The sequence below is a fragment of the Pempheris klunzingeri genome, chromosome 6 (genome assembly GCF_042242105.1).
Source record: "Pempheris klunzingeri isolate RE-2024b chromosome 6, fPemKlu1.hap1, whole genome shotgun sequence".
NCBI classification, from domain to species: domain Eukaryota; kingdom Metazoa; phylum Chordata; class Actinopteri; order Acropomatiformes; family Pempheridae; genus Pempheris; species Pempheris klunzingeri.
Genome location: NC_092017.1, coordinates 13,335,179 through 13,351,409, shown reverse-complemented (window position 1 = coordinate 13,351,409; position 16,231 = coordinate 13,335,179). Strand labels below are relative to the sequence as shown.

General features: G+C 39.2%; 2 protein-coding genes across 2 annotated transcripts in view; one reads left to right on the top strand and one right to left on the bottom strand.

The window, feature by feature from the left end:
- LOC139202882 (disintegrin and metalloproteinase domain-containing protein 10) overlaps positions 1-2,901 on the top strand; it is a 28,684-nt gene extending 25,783 nt beyond the window's left edge. Inside the window, exons 13-14 of the mRNA XM_070832478.1 lie at positions 549-769; positions 2,211-2,901. Coding sequence (XP_070688579.1) covers positions 549-769; positions 2,211-2,315 — 326 coding nt within the window. The 3' untranslated portion in view covers positions 2,316-2,901. The remainder of the gene's footprint in view (positions 1-548; positions 770-2,210) is intronic.
- An 875-nt stretch (positions 2,902-3,776) lies between these two features.
- LOC139202248 (lipoprotein lipase) lies at positions 3,777-9,781 on the bottom strand. Its single transcript, XM_070831632.1, has 10 exons — positions 9,555-9,781; positions 8,411-8,607; positions 7,865-8,044; positions 7,506-7,617; positions 7,157-7,390; positions 6,341-6,583; positions 5,989-6,109; positions 5,522-5,740; positions 5,204-5,311; positions 3,777-5,115 (listed from the first exon to the last, which is right to left on the bottom strand). The coding sequence occupies exons 1-10, from the start codon at positions 9,652-9,654 to the stop codon at positions 5,094-5,096; spliced, it is 1,536 nt and encodes a 511-aa protein (XP_070687733.1). The 5' UTR covers positions 9,655-9,781; the 3' UTR covers positions 3,777-5,093.
- Positions 9,782-16,231: the final 6,450 nt, after the last annotated feature.

Genomic DNA, 16,231 nt, shown 5'->3' with positions numbered 1-16,231 from the left:
GCCTCTTGCTAACACTTCAGACCGCTTGTATAGCAGCAGATATGCGACCATACTCCGCTGTCAGAAACACAGGTTTTAAACACATGTTTTAAACTCAAACTTCCCTTGTTCGCATTTTAGCAAGCAAATCATACCAGCCCCTCATGAATAAGCACAAGCTACAGTTGTCCACGAGTACAGTACAGTTCAAATGCAGTTAATTTTCTAAATGCTTAATACATATCAATCAATTTTGTTATAGTTTTAATTTCTTAGAGAGAATATTAACTTTTTAATATTACCTTCAAATCAATTTGACTTTTTATTAGTATGTTACCGCATGTTGCAGCAGTATAGACAGACTTTTTATTTAAGAAAGAAAGGCCCATAGTTTGCTTGGTAAACCACTGTTTTATATATGAATATGAAAAAAGAAACATTATTGTGTTTATTATAAGTTCCTTTTTTCCCTGCTGAATCAAAAACATACCAAACTGTGATTTTCATGTACTTTTATGCCCCTGGTGTTGTGGTATATTTTAATTCAATTTTCTCTGTATCAATGGCAGATAAGCCTGAGACGTGTGCCAGCACAGCCTCCTCCGTGCTGTCCCGTCACTTCCAGAAAAAGACATTGCCCTTAGTGTCCGGGGCTCCGTGTTCAGGGAACCGGGGATACTGTGACAAATTCCATGTGTGTCGTCTGCTGGATGCAGACGGCCCCATTGCAAGGCTGAAAAACTCCTTTCTCAATTTGGATGACTACAGTGACATAGCAGAGTGGATGAAGGTGAAGGTTTCCTATAATTTGTCTGATAACACATACATAAGATAACAGCAAATATAAAATGTTAGAGGATTTCAATGATCATTAAAAGTGAAACAGCTAAACTTTCTTTTACTATTTTACTTTTTCAAAAATGCATCTAATTCCTTTTATTGTCACATACTTTAGTAAGATGGTTGTGCCTCAGATCAAATTGAATAGAATTTTGACATTTCACAGTATGTCTTAGCATACATGTCTTCAGTCAGGTCTTTGTGTGTTGATTTTATAAATCTGGACTGCAGATCTATACTGACTTAGCCTGATCAATCAGGTCATGTGGTCGGAAATTATTATTTACCTTAAGCTATAGCTGACTGTCTTTGTTAAAATGCTGTTGAGAGTTTACATCCTGAGCTCCATGTGTTAAACTTCCTGCCAAGGCGTTCAGCTGTCTTCAGTGCTTCAGTCGCTGCTGCCTTTGAGCTGTAGTTTCCCATGACAGCATGGAGAATCAGGAATGCCAGTTGGGTTGAAGAGCACCTCAAGGAGCAGCCATCCGTTTCACTGGAGACAGAAATGACCCCTCACCTCAGGAGCCACTCTGTTGTTTAACCATATCTATGTCGCTGACTGTCAGTTTCTAACATGCAGAGCTGTAAAGTAAGAACCTGCTCTGGTTGGAGCCTGAAGTGTTTTTCTACACCTCACTGGAACAAAACAGTGCAAGTTCATACGTTCAGCCAAGAACATGACATCATATACATGACATCAGTCTATTTATACTCCCACTAGAGTTTCATTTGAACCAAAACTAAACTTGTTGCCAACTTTCTTGTGTTTTGCTGCTCTCAGATAACAGCACATACTGTATGTGGGGGACCCTTGTGAATTCATAGAAATGATTGTGCATGAAAATAATGTCTTGAAATTTTCAATTAGTGCTGCAACAATTGGTAAATTAATGAATTAGTCCATCAAGAGAGGAATTGATTGTAATTTTTCATGCAAAAATCATATAAATCATCTGGTTCAAGCTTCTCAGATGCAATAATTTGCTGATTTGTTTTCTCTCATTGTCAACTGAGCATGTTTTTGGACTAAAGATGCTCCATCGGACTCCTTCTGAGAAACAGTAACGGACACATTTTTAGACTTTTTAAAACTTTTTTTTGTACAAAACAAGCAATTAATTGACACATTTGAATTTGAACTAATTATCTCGACATTTAGTCACATTTCTTGTGATTTCTCCTGTTGTTACAGCAATCATCACTGAAGCCTCTTTCAGATTGAAGTGACTGCCTAAATATCAATTGTTGCATTTTTTTATTGTTTCTTGACTAATCTTAAGCAGCTGGATTGGAGTTGCCCAAGACTTTGTTGCAAGATAATAAAAGAAGCTATGTTTAGAGATCATACTCAAATGTAATATTCATGCAATACTTTCATTTGTCACCTGTAGGCTCATTGGTGGGCCATCCTGCTGGCTATCCTGACTCTCTCTGGAGTGATGGGCTGCACCGTCTGCATGTGTGGCCGCACCCTGGACACCCCTGACCTGGAGTGACCTCTGATTTTAAGAATACCAGTATCATTGTGATGATTCATTGTGAAATTCATTAGGAGCCATTCATCTTGGATTGTGTCAGTCACATTCAAGAGACTCGGTTCAACTTTGTTCCACATCTCAAACAGAATGTGATCTGCAAGCGAGGGCGCTCACACCTGCTCGACGCCTCTCACACTGCTTTTATCTGATACCTTTGTACGTCATTATGCAGCTGCCATTTCTTCTCCTCGTGTGATCGGTCTGTTTACACTTCAGCAAACACTGAGGGTCCCCTGTGATGCATGTGTTGAGAAAAACATCACTGTAACATCGCATCATACACCTACTGTGGTCTAAGGTCACCTGTCCCTGCAGAGACTTATGGGACTCTCCCTTGTTTTGCCCTGCAGTGTCCTTGCTCTTGTATTTGAACTTGGTGACCATCCAGCTTTCCATCACAGTGGGACTGTATCAACTTTAATGTCATGTCATGAGGGTGAGATGACAAGTGGAAATTGGTAGTCCTCTCGACAGGACCTTTGGCCTAAATTCTGTCATGTACATTGTGTGTTTACGAAACAGAAATAAGGTGATAATAAACATGTTTGTCATCTCAAAGAACAAAATGCTATTTATGATTTACAGTGGTGTAAAGTAACCAAAGTAACTATAGTATATTTACTCAGGTACTGTACTTAGGTACAAGTCTACTTTCACTTCACTTTGCTTTAGAGGGAAATTCATATATAGTTACGAATTACTTTTTGATATTAAAGACCAAAATTTTGCATGAAAAGCTGTCCATGGGTTGATAGCAGTTTTATCGGAGAGATTTCTACCCTGAACTTCTCAGATGGTTTCATTGTTGAGGTCCAAAGAGGTAAAATGATCCAATATTTTCACAAAACATCAAATATTAGAAAAAAGTTTAATTTCTTTTTTTTTAAACTACAAATTTGTCTGGTGTCCAACACCAATAATCAGCTCACAATTCATCTTGTGACCCTTTAAGGCTTTGATCCAAATGGGGACTAAATGCCGATTATAAGGAGTTAAAGCTACTTTTAATATGTACATTTTACTGATAACACTGCTGCATATTTGCGTAGGTAAGATTTTGAGAATCCTTATCGAGTGTATCTTTTGGGTCTCTTTGACATAGTCAGCCAAACACAATGGTGTCACAACTACAAGGACATGAGGAAATCATCAAGCTTATTTTGTGTAATTTAACCGTTCCTAGCACTTTTATATCAAAAACAGACACGAAAGTTTAAATTGTTAAAAATGTTTGGGTCAAACACACATTTTCTACTGATAATACATTTAAAAAGAAACCTTGAGCTGGGACGCATGACTGATAATGCTGAAACATCTTTATGACTGAGCAAAGTGAGGATAAAAAACAAAGTATATTATCAGGGCTTTTTTTGTCCACTGTCACAACCCTAAAAGAAAAGTCAGGCTCAGCACGACCCCTCAGATGGCAGTTTTGGTTTATTAAGGAATATATACTTTACAGTGAATATTTACATTTATGTACAAAAGATTATAGAAATGCACATTTTACAGATTTAATTCATCAAGAGGTAAAAACACATAACTAACAGTGTTCCAAGGTACAAAACGTATCATCTGTATTATTTACATAACTGTACAAGTAACTTGGCTTAGCAATCTCTTCCCATTTTCAGTGCAAAAGTAAAACATTTCCACATTTTTAAATTAGGTGGAAATGAAGTCACAATGATTACAGTACCGATCTCTAAAGAACCATGGTTTAGATATTGCTCACAGAACTGGAAATGTGATTATGAATAGAAGAATAGAAGACGTATTAGTGAAGATTTAATGACGGACGCCACAACAAAATGACAACACTGATATTAACTTCTACCTCACACTGAGCATGTAGCACGTACCTCATTCAATTCAACCACTTTAATAGAACCATGTTAGACAAAATCTCAGGCATCTCTTCGAGGTAACAGCTTCAAAGTAACGTCTTGCAGAGGTGTAGCAGTAAAAATGATCCAAGTGCTTAACACAACACATTTGCATGTTCAGATGTTTCATAGAATAACATTAATAAAGAACACTGAGGTGAAAAACAAAGCAACAAAGAGCTAAGTTAAGACAAGTTCAATTTGCAACAGCTTACATCTGGTTGACCGGTTTACAATAAGGCACACTGGTGCAGGTCCCGCAGACACGTACAGTGCGGAGAGCCACAGTGGTGAATGCTCTGTTAGGTTGTGCAGTAGTTAGATAAGACATAAAGGTAGAAAACTGTACCCTATTGCATAAAACACCTTGAGAAACTCATCGTAACGGTTATTTTCCACAACTTTTTGAGAAGTGGCAACAGTCTGCAGACCTCCTTGCAGACATTATTCTTCAAAGTGGCTGCTATAAATATGAAATTCAACTTGAGGTATTTTACACAATGGGACGTCAGTACCTCCAGGACTATCAAGGTGAATCCAGCCAGTCGTACGTCTCAGTATGTGAGGCTCTGACTCAACTTTCAACAGTATCCTCCTCTTTGGACGCATAAGTTACACCAAAGACAAAACAAACAATGAAGTTACAGTTAAGTGTCATAAAAGCAGCTCTTGACAGAATATTTTACAGTATTCACATACAAATTGTTTTAAATAAACACTTTTGCGGCTATATACAAGCGGTGAGATTTTTGTATAATTTGAGCAATAAAATAAGTTATAGGTGCATAAATTATTCACTAAGTGCTGAAATGGACAGAAGGCGTTCAACAGTGGAGTCTCTTCTTCATGGTCAGTGGTTGTCCAGAGTTAGTCTAAGGACAAAAAAAACAGTTTACTGTTATTTATTTGCTTTAAAAGTCATGTTAATAGTAAATAGGGAACTTGCAGAGGGTAACTCACCTTTTGGGAGTTCGTTTCGAGTTCGTCCTCCACGCATCTTTACATTTAACAAACGTCACTTCTTGTGTTAAGCTGTGAACTTCAGGGTCTTTTACACAGAAGACCAACCTGAAACAGAATAAAATACAATCGATCTCTATGAGCGATTCATCTGCTTAAGCAGCTTCAGCAATGGCAAGATTAAGATTTACAGGTTGACATTTGGTACTTTTACCGCCTCTTCTACTGGAAATAATGCAAAAATAGAGTGTTTTTATCACTGTTGAAATATTTACAGGACATAGAATTTATATATATAGATATATCTGCACAATTTACTTTTGTTGGGTCTCGCCAGTTCGGATGCGAATTTTGTGAACCTCCATGTTGGCGCTGTCTGAATCACCGGACCACCAAGATGAAACCATCTTCAACATGCTGGAGGATGACCAACCATTTTTCTCCTCCCACTTAAACTTCAACATCAGCAGATCTCCAATATCTTTCTCTGTCACAAGCAGGAATGAATGCGTCTTGTTTGTCGCAATTTTCTCCTTACTGCCAGACAGAAAGAGAGAGAAGTGTTAGAGTTAATTTAGCTTAGCCTCATAAACTCCGCACCATGAATCATCGTATAACCACACACATTAGGAGCAGCCTTTGTTAAGTCTGTGGTTACATCATTGTTTATGGTTTCTACCACATGCTGTTTGACTACTGTGTGACCATTGCAAAACAACTCATATAACTTTGAAGATGCAAGTCAAGGTACTGTAATTCTCTTTTACAGAAAATGGCTCACTCACAGTTTAAGCTCCAGGTTTTCGGCCTCTCCTTTTGTTCCGAACAGTGAGACAGTGAGTGAAGGCTCCATCTCTGAACGGTTCACCTTACTGGAGAAGTGAATCTTCAGCTGATAATGGTAAACTACAAGAAAGAGCAACAACGAAGCATCATTTAGAAAACGTAAGAAAACTCAAACTTTGATTTAGTCGGTTTAGCACCAAGAGATCAGACTTCTGATGTCAAAGTCACCAGAAACTGAAAAGTATTTTAATCACTTCTTAAACAGCTGTATTATTAGAATGTCTGAATCTGGGTAAGTGGGAAAATAGCTGAACTATCAACTGGAAAAACTAAACAAATAAGTGCACTGACCTCTGAAAGGCATGGAGGCTCGTGTCTTGGTGTACATCTGAACGTTGCGCGCCTTTCGGACCTTGCTGATGTCATAGCCCACTGTGTTGCAGCGGCTCTTGCGGCAACTGAGACACATGCCGCGGTTAAACATGTCACTGCTGCCGCATCTGTACGCCTTGACTGCCTCCTGCTCGTTCAGAAGGGAGTCGATGAACAGGTGGACTGAGCGCTCGTGTTCACACTTCACTGCATCAGTGATAGCTGAAGAGGAGAGAGGGAACGATATTTAATTAAACTTTACTGACCACAGTTTAGATAGATTCACTTTACCTATCAACCTATTCAGCCAAAAAGACTGATATTGTATCTGGCCTTTCCTCAGCCATGTTTGGGGCCCTCTGTTTATTTTCAGAGCTGTGTGAATGGGGTCATTGTGCGACTGTCGGTAACAATGTTCACTGCTAAGACAGATTAATGACAAGCAGCAAGTAGCTACAGAGTTATTGAAGCTGCTCAGTGTGTATGTACTAATAACCACATAAATGTGCACTATAGCCAGCTTGTAACAGATACATCATTGTCTAATGGTTGTTTATACTGGCTGTACTGAATGTTTTACATACTTAGCGGAAATGTTGAGTAATGCATTATTATGTGAAGTCATAACTCTAAGACTGTGTTCAGTGTTCTCAATATTACATAAAACCTAAAACGAAATTTTAATGATACAGGATGAATAATGAAAAAACTGTTACACTCAACAAATATATCCCTGGCTGTAGTATTTTAAGTTTAAGCTTTTACATTTTACAGTTTGATTTAAGTTGTTCTCACCAAGTATCCCAAAGTTAGCGATCTTCTCCAGGGCCCCCCTGAGGTTGCAGCCTGGCTGGAAGCTGCCACCGTTGGGGTAAATGTCTACGTGGCCGACAGGCTGCTGGATCCCGATGCTGAGACCCAGTGACCCCCGTGTGAAGGTGTGAAGGACGTCCACAAAGTGAGCGTCGTCAGGGGAGAGACGTCTGTGGGCGTGCTCCCCCTCAAAGTCTGGACCAGCTGGGTCCAGACCTGTAGGAAGGGGTGACAATGAATTACCCAATCAGCTCACTTTTACCAAATTAAATTCCAAGATTGTGAGATATACTCTCAAATGTTGTGTGTCAGAATGATCTGTTTTGTTTACCAGTTATTCTTCCAACTTTATTGGTTGCGTGGCTTCCAGCAAATCCTGCCACATGAGCCCCGAGGCTGTAGCCAATCAGGTGGATGTTCTCAAGAGGCATGTTGGTGGTTTCCTTTAAAGTACATTAATAGAAATATGATTAATATGAATAATATGGCCAATGTGTTTAGTAGCTAGTTATAGTATCAGAACAGTACTATTCTACAGTGGGCTATTGGAAGAAAGGGTCAATAAGTTAGTAATTGTTAATGAAATATCTCCAATGTTTATATGTATACAAGTGTATTTGCTTATTGGCAAAACATAACCCAATAAGTTTTTTTTTTTTTTTTTAACTTTGACATTTTGATCCCACTGACCTCGATCCAGTCGATGAAGCGAGCGATCTCCTGTCCCACTGCTTTGGTGTTCTGCGCTGCCACCACATAGTGGTTCTGAGCCAAGGTGAGCCAGTCCACCACGATGACGTTGGCCGTCTGTTCTCTCTCGTACAGCGCTGACACCAGCTTAGCCACCCAGCTTTCAAACATACCACTCAGCTGTTGAAATGACAGTTGAAACATTAAACTTACAGTACAGCAACGTCATTAGCATTGAATGAATGTGACTTTAATTTATATTGTAGGAAGTTCAGGAAGAATTAGTTTATTGGGCCATATTATGAACTCAGAGCCACCTCCAGTCAAGTGCATCTTTCTACCATGTCATTAACGCCATTAACATGTTGTTGCTTGTCAAGAGAGCTAGTTATGTGAATTTGGATAGACTTTACAGCCCTGGTATTTGGTGAAATAATGAGTCACGGGTGGTTTTTTTTCTAAACCAAAGTAGGGCTAAGTCAGCAAAGCCCTTGGGTGTTTTAAAGATTGGGGCACGTCACAACAGGCCAAAGTATCGCGGCTCACCGTCCATCCGTGGATTACTAAGAAGGTTTTTGAGGTGCTGTTGAAGGTGCAGGCTGCCAGGGAGTCAGGTTTGCCAGGAACGATGTAGCACAGGTCATCATCGGGATGGGATGGTTTGCGGAGGGAGAATTTGGCACCATTTTGATTGCTGTTAGCCTTGTGGTCGAGCAAGTCTTTTAGAGGGTCGAGGAAGTTTCCTGGACGAGAAGAATAAATTAAACTTAACAAATTAGACATATTTTTCTCTTGACCAAATACTTGAGATAAGAATAAAATCCTGTGACTAGCTGGTGTTTTTGTCAGACGTGTAAATCTGATCTAACGTTCTGGCTGGGCGGTCCGAGGCGCCTGACTAGCTAACTGAGTGACTGGTTCCAATAAGCCCCGGCCCCTCTGGGCCCCTCTGGGCCCCTCAGTAAATGAGCTTCCACCTTAGACACTATCAGTCCTCAGGGTTACAGGGGTTCACTTGGTCAGACTGAGCTCCATAGAAACCACAGAAAGTTTTTCCCAGCTTTGTTCCTGTCTCCTCACCGACTATAATCTGCCCAAATTTCAGTGGTCCTGACACAGTCAGCTGACTCAACTGAACTGGGGGTTGTGCTGGTTTTCAGAGTGGGGGGTGGGGAGGCGGATGCAGGAACAACACAGACATGTTCAAGACTTACATTGCCACAGCTTTTGGGCCATATTGTAAACATAAATGGTCACAATGGCACTTGTATAACACAATTCATGTTGAGATCAGTTAGGAGCCTCAATGCTTCACCCCTTTGTTCCTGTCATGCTCTCTGAAATACACACATTTCTCTCACAGCCAATAGTAGTTGGCAGAGGTTGGATAGTTGCCAGAAAGCACAACGTTATGCGCAAATCTCGCAACAGACACATTATCCAGTATATATATACCTCACAGAGACCTTTAATGTTATTGTCACAGTTCAAACTACACTCACACTCACACACACACACACACGGCTATTATACACGCATACATGGCTCAGACACAAGCACAAGCATAAGTCACGCACACATGTCCCTCCTACAAGACTTTTTCACAGCGAATATCTGCACACTTACAGCTTTGCACAAAAAAACTGATGTGTGAGAGTAAATGTGGATGAGGCTTAAACTGGCAACTCACCAAAAATAGAATCGGAGAGCTCTTCTTCCAGGGACGTCACATACTGCACAGCTGCATTCAACACCAGAAAGTACAGAAACCGAACTTTCCACGCTTTCATTTCTTTAAGAGCTTTTTCCTTCTGGAGAAAATGTCTTTAACGATGAATCAAATCGATCGGATCTCGCAGCAGAAGAGCGGATATATTCCTCTCAGAGTGACTCAGTGCGTCCTGTTGCGCGCAGAGCGCTGATATCTGAACCACCTTGAACTGTCCGCTTCTTAAATAGCACGTCTGACAAGCCATTGGCTGCTGACCCCCCGGGCGGGGAATGGAAAAATATGTGTAAAGTAAATCATTAGACTGCTTTATGAGGAGAGGTAACAACACTGGCTGGCAGTGTAGCCTCTCAATAAAGCCAGGAGAACGTACAACTTAGGTTTCTAACTTTATTAAATGTGAGTTTCCACCACACCAAGGGCCCAACATGAGGAGTGAATTATACTACTGCATGCTGGGATGATTTTTAAATTGTTTTCCTGTTTGGGATTGATTCATTTACTGATTTAATTACTCCATTGGCTAATTTCCATAGAAGTAATGATAACAAAAGAATAAAATGTGCAGATAACACACTGCACACAGGTCTGCATGTCTTCAATACCTTAAGTGTACGTTTCATATAAAAACAGACAGATACAAGAAACAAGAAAACATCAAAAACAAAGCAAAAATGATTTTTAAAGGAGACAGTAGACGATTTAAGAGATATTTAAAAGAGTAAAAGATTAATTTTTGTTTTGCTGTTCACCTCTGGTTGAATGTCGTTTGCTGTCACTTTGTGTGATGCAGGCTGGAGAAGTAGGACCAACTAACTCTCACCTACATGGCCGTCTCTTTCACACCTTCCAGGATGCAGGCAGCTCGTCTGGGTGTTTGGGGCCTCTGAAGGCCATTTTGGGTCCCCTTTTCACTGATGGGCTCTTGATCTCGTTCAGGCATCAGATAAAAGAGAAAACCGAGGAGACTCAAACCTGTCTCAGGTTTGCTTGCAAGCGTCAGATTCTAACTCCTTTTATTACTTTGAAATATAGCCAAGTTAATTATGTATTACAGGACTATAGGTCATCAAATAACTTTGCTGAACTCACAATGGATAGCAAAGAAAAAAATGTGATGAAGCAGAACCAGACATATAATGCAGCTCAATGGTTGGTTGAGCCTCTTTCTGATGCCAGATTTATTTCATTTTCACACTTGTAGTCTTCAGCCCCAACAGACGCTAACGCTAACTCCGCTAAAGCGACATAACTGGACTAGCAATGATACTAACATACACGTACATATACATGTTCAGAAAGATTATATTACTACTTTATAGTAACTCTCTTTAGATATATAAAATACTGTGCATGATCATGGGATGTCAGCTACGTCATATCTTAATTTTGTTGAAAATCTTGACAAATATCCAATATTGGTGAAAAGTATTATCATATACCAGTAATGTGTTATCTTATTATTAATGTAAAAGTGGCCTGCTTTGATCAGGTTTCAGTGCTCACACTCCTGGCATAGAAACATCTTGGCAGACTGGACCAACATACCTGGTATCAAGCATCAACAACATTTGGATGGTGTGTATCACAATTTGCAGTCAATAAATATCTTGGCTGGCTTGCAATGAAACTAAATCACAGACAGCTATTATAAAAAGTTTTTAGTTTCCATTGCTTCAAAACTCTGACCTTTGACCCACTGCATTTAGCATTTCACTCAGTAACTGGGTAAAAATGTTGTTACATGCCAGCTGGGGATTATGTGCTAAGACAAGCGCAGTTGGCTTCACAACGGCTGATTTGTTGCCCAAAACTCCGACACGAGATGCCAAGATAAACTGGGCAGGAGACCGATGAGGTGATGGTTGAAAAGCTACAGACTGGATACTGTGAAGGTCAATTGAACAGTAAAGTTCACAGGCATGTTAATGTTCACAATGTGACAATACCAGAGAGACACCAGCATAATAAATGGAAGAGCTTGATGTTTACAACGACCAGACTGATGATCAAAATGTACTCCGAACACATAATTGGAACCAACTGTTAAAAATTAATTGAGATGTCTTTCATAAGTTTTGGATTAAAGTCCTTTTGATGTAAATGCAGTCCATTTCTTTGACTGACTCTCCATAAAAGGCAACTGAATTTCTATCATTTTGTTATGTCATGCGGTTAAAGGTTTGCTAACGTCCATAATATTTTTCAACACAGATGTGGTAACTGTCTTGCCTGAAAGCACTGAAGAAAACAACTTGACTCCTAAGCAAGAAGAGCATTATTCACAATTAGTGTGTAGAGAAATAGCTTTATTAATAAAACATTAAATCTATACTTAGTCATGCTAGAGGCATGGTCCTGTGAGTGTTAGTCTGTGGCTCCATGACTTTGGTCTAAACTGAAATTTTTCAATAAATATTAGATATTAGTATAGTCCATATAAATATTAGTATAGTCCATGAACTTTTCTACAGACATTCATTGTCCCCAGAGGATAAACCTCACCAACGTATGTGATCCTTCCCTTTACCGCCACCAGCAGGTCACTTTGTCCAATACCTGATGACAAAACACCTGCAAAACTAATCAAATCCCCATCAGCCTCAGCTGTACTTTGTGTTTAGGGCTCATTAGCAAATGTTAGCATGTTAGCATTGTCATTGTGAGCATGTTAGCCTCACAGAGAAGCTAACATGGCTGTTGATTAGTAAATCTTGTTACATGAAGAATACAGCACTTTTTCTTGCATAGCTCTGAAAATATCAACCATGTTGTGGAAAATAAGATTTCCATCTCCTTGTGTACAAAGACCTGTAGAGTGCATAGTAAAAGATAAATGCACGTTGCTGCATATACAGTAGGTTTAAATTGTTGCCTCCTGTTGCAAACACTGGTGAACAAATCACAGGACAACCTCAACCGTATACTTCCATCCAGTCTGGCAGCATCTGAAGCCTCTTCTGATTGGAATGAAATGAGTTTCTGTTTGAGCCAAGCAGGCTCCAGTGGTCTTCACGTTCATCCAATAAAGATTTTAAGTAACCTGCAACCTTGCAAAACCTCTGAGCCTTGGCTCATCTGAAAACAAAATCATGAAAACATGATATAGGATGGTCCACATATGTAATGAAAGCTGTTTCTCACACACACATTCAAACATACAAGACTTTGCTTCCACAGCAGACCAGCTGGCTTCATGAGCACTGTGAGCATTCTTCTATGAACATGATAACATTTTCCTCGAAAAGCAGTGACAGCATTTGTTTTCCCTCTGCTGCTACCGCAGTACAGATCCTCTGCAGGGGGAAATACTCTGTCGTGGTGATGAGGAGGTGATGAAGGCCAGAGTGAAACAGATGCCAGACCTCCACAGCAGATATTTGTTGATGCCAGCAGAGATGGAGAGCGGGCTCCTCCTAAAAGTTTGGAGACAACAAAATGTCTTGAATCTTGTGCACTTCCAAGACTTATTTCCTAAGTTTATTTCTAAGAATACCACATGATCACATGCTGGACATGTCAAGACATCTTGTCGATTCAAAACAACATTTTTTCATGTATTTTGTACAGCTATTTCTTATAAAGGCTGTAAGGAGTTGAATCAAGGAAAACATTTACAGAAAAACAAACAATATATAGATTTCTTCTTGCTTTATTCCTGAACTGAAAACTAAGAAGCTTTTGTGAATCAGTGCAGAGTCAGGCTGCAGGTTAGAGACAGACACGTCTGTGCTACTGGACAGGTTTTAAAAGTCACCCATGCATTAACAACACAAAGTCATTAGGGAACGTTTCCACGGTGATCAAAGTATGACAAAATATTCACAATTGTATCTCCCTATAATGTTGTAGAAGCTTTAAACAATTTGGTAAGCTTGTATTTAACACTTATTTGTTAGACCCAGTTCTTTCTTACTGGACGTTTTTATAGAAATCTAACTATAGGGTTGCACCAGTTTAACAAAACCTTTTACTGCTTCTATAGTTAGTATAAAGCCAGTGACAGTGATCTCTAAGAAGGTTACAGTGTTGTTTATGCCAGAGGAAATAAACTGATGTTTAAGTTTAAAATCATAAAATGCTCTTTTGTAAAGAATATAGGTGTCAGAAATGTCATTGAGAGATCTTTCTTGAAAGCTGTGATTAAGCATCATTAATTCTTCAGTTCTTCAGTTAATTGAATGCTTTTCTGTAGGGATTTAATCACTTGAGGTTCTGATCAGCAGCTGTCAGCTGGGGTAAGATCAGCGTTTCAAGTGTCAAAAATGTGTCTAAAATAAAAGGGATAGCCACATCAGGATACTCGTCATGTAGGTTGGGTCATTAAGTTTGTCTGAAACCCAACTGTTGCTCACTCCCTTTCCTGCCTTTCCAAGTGGGAATGTCTTTCACAGAAATTAATCCACAAACTCGATGAATCAGATATAAATTATTTTTTTCTCAGTCATATTGTGAAACGGTTCAATGTTGCATGATGTGTTTTGAATTTTTAGCAAAGTTGACTTAGTGATAACACCCAGCTATAATCCTGTTCTATTAAAACCATGCTGGATGTGAGCTTTAAGTGGCTTCAGATGCAGACTGATTTACAATGAACTTTGTGTTTGACTGTTGTAAGCCATGAGGGACATGTGGTTCAGCCAAACAATATCAGTAACAACCTACTTGAAGACACACTGTGGGGCTTTCTACCAGTAGTGGCGCTTAATTGATGCGCGGCTTCAATATATTGCACATCAGCGGTGCAGCAGCAGCAGTGTTCAACAATTGTTGCAGTTATTTATTATTTATTTATTGTATTTTTAACTTAGTAAGTATGAAAGATACCTGAGGAAATGTGTGATGGTATGTCTGCTTTGAAAGCTGCCGTGTCACTATAATTTCCAGTAAAGGATTATTAAAGAATCTATCTATGTATCGATCTAAATGCTTAAAACTGAGGAAAATACACTGGAAAAATACACTTTGGGTCACAGCAAAGTGCACAAGTGTAAATGAAACATGAGTTTTGAATTTGTTTTCTTATATTGGATTGTATCTAGCTACAATATCCCCAGAAAACATGGATGTTGAATGGATAAGTCTGATCCCTCTTTTATATTCTGTCCTTGACACCTGGGGGGCAAAAATGTAAAGTCTGTTCCTGTCAGACAAAAGACTGTAATTAGGGGAGTTCATCCTCAAATTATACTTTCCACATCTGTGTGGCTGTGAAGGTCACACACGTCTCACCATCTGCTGCATGTGCTATGAACAGACCCATGACGTAGTGATATTAAACATATCAAGGGGCTGATATATAGATATAGACTTTTATTGTCCCTGCAGTCATACATTTTGGGGTTCACACAGATGTGGATGCAGAAAGTAGAGTTTGGACCTCAGACTCAGCTTGTCAGGGTCCAACATCAGCCCAGGCTTTTTTTGGTTGGACCCCTGCTATTGTTGGCATATTAGCATACCAACTCATTTAGATTTATCCCTTCAGGGTTGATGGGCTGATGTGTACCAAATTTAATCACAGCCAATCCAATCTTTGTCATGATATTTCATACTGGAACCAATTGACAATGCCAGCCCTAGGACCATGACACTAGTGTGGCTAAACATTAACACTAACACATATTTTACGTGAGAAAAAGATGGCAAACCATCGTGAGCATGGAGTGAGAATAATTAATTAAAAACAGGCTTTTGAAATGTGACATGAGGACAGAAATGGATGTTTCAACATGTTTCACAATTCATTCTGTACATTGTGTTCTGGTGAGAAACAAACATGTGATTGTTAAGAATAAAACTCCACAGGGTAGCTTTAACTCTGAATGGTGGTGTCAAGCTGTTCAGTGTGGTTTTTATTACATGTGATTTTATATGTGTTGTTTGTTTGAAATGCTGCATATACCATTTAAGAGCAGGACTTATTTATAGCTTTGTAAAACTCTCTTTATAGGAGCTGGAATCAGGTCTGTCTTTACTCTATTCTACTCTATTCAACTCATGAAGACTTTACAATACTACCAATAAAATGTCTCACCTCCATACATATTAGTTAGAAGCTAGAAGTTAGAAGCAGAATAAAATATGGGACATGATCCCGTGTTACCAAAGAGCTGTATAAATCTACATCTACATACTGTGATTGGTTCAAAACATAAGTTTGTGTAGACGCTGATTGACAAAGAGTAATTTTTTTCAACAATTAACATATAAATACATTCTGATTACCAAAACTGGCATTGTACGAATTATAGTTGAAAATTCAGCACATTTAGTTTAAAACGATTTGTCATGTTATTGTTTTTCATTTATTCTTATTTCCTCAGCATCAATATCAGCTTCAATCACGCAGCTGTAAACTGGATGCTGCATTATATCCCACCGAGGGACCAGCGGCCATCAAGGACATTTAAATGTACTTTCACCTGCTTCTAAAACCACTGAGCTGCCACCAAGCAGAGGTTTTGTATCTGATTGCACTGACGTTGGACACAGAGATATGTGGAAGTTCTTGGCCATGTTTATAATGAACACGTTTCTGCATGAGGATGATGTAGTAAGTTCATTTCCAATGCAGGTCCACAGTCTTTTTTAATTGATTGTCTAAAAGCAACGTGAGCAGTCAGAAATATTGAAAT

Coding starts and splice junctions, on each gene's coding strand:
- LOC139202248 (XM_070831632.1), bottom strand. CDS start 9,654: ATGAAAGCGTGGAAAGTTCGGTTTCTGTACTTTCTGGTGTTGAATGCA. Junction 7,391..7,505: donor TAAAGTTGGAAGAATAACTG/GTAAACAAAACA, acceptor CCCTTCCTACAG/GTCTGGACCCAGCTGGTCCA. Junction 6,584..7,156: donor CGCTAACTTTGGGATACTTG/GTGAGAACAACT, acceptor TCTCCTCTTCAG/CTATCACTGATGCAGTGAAG.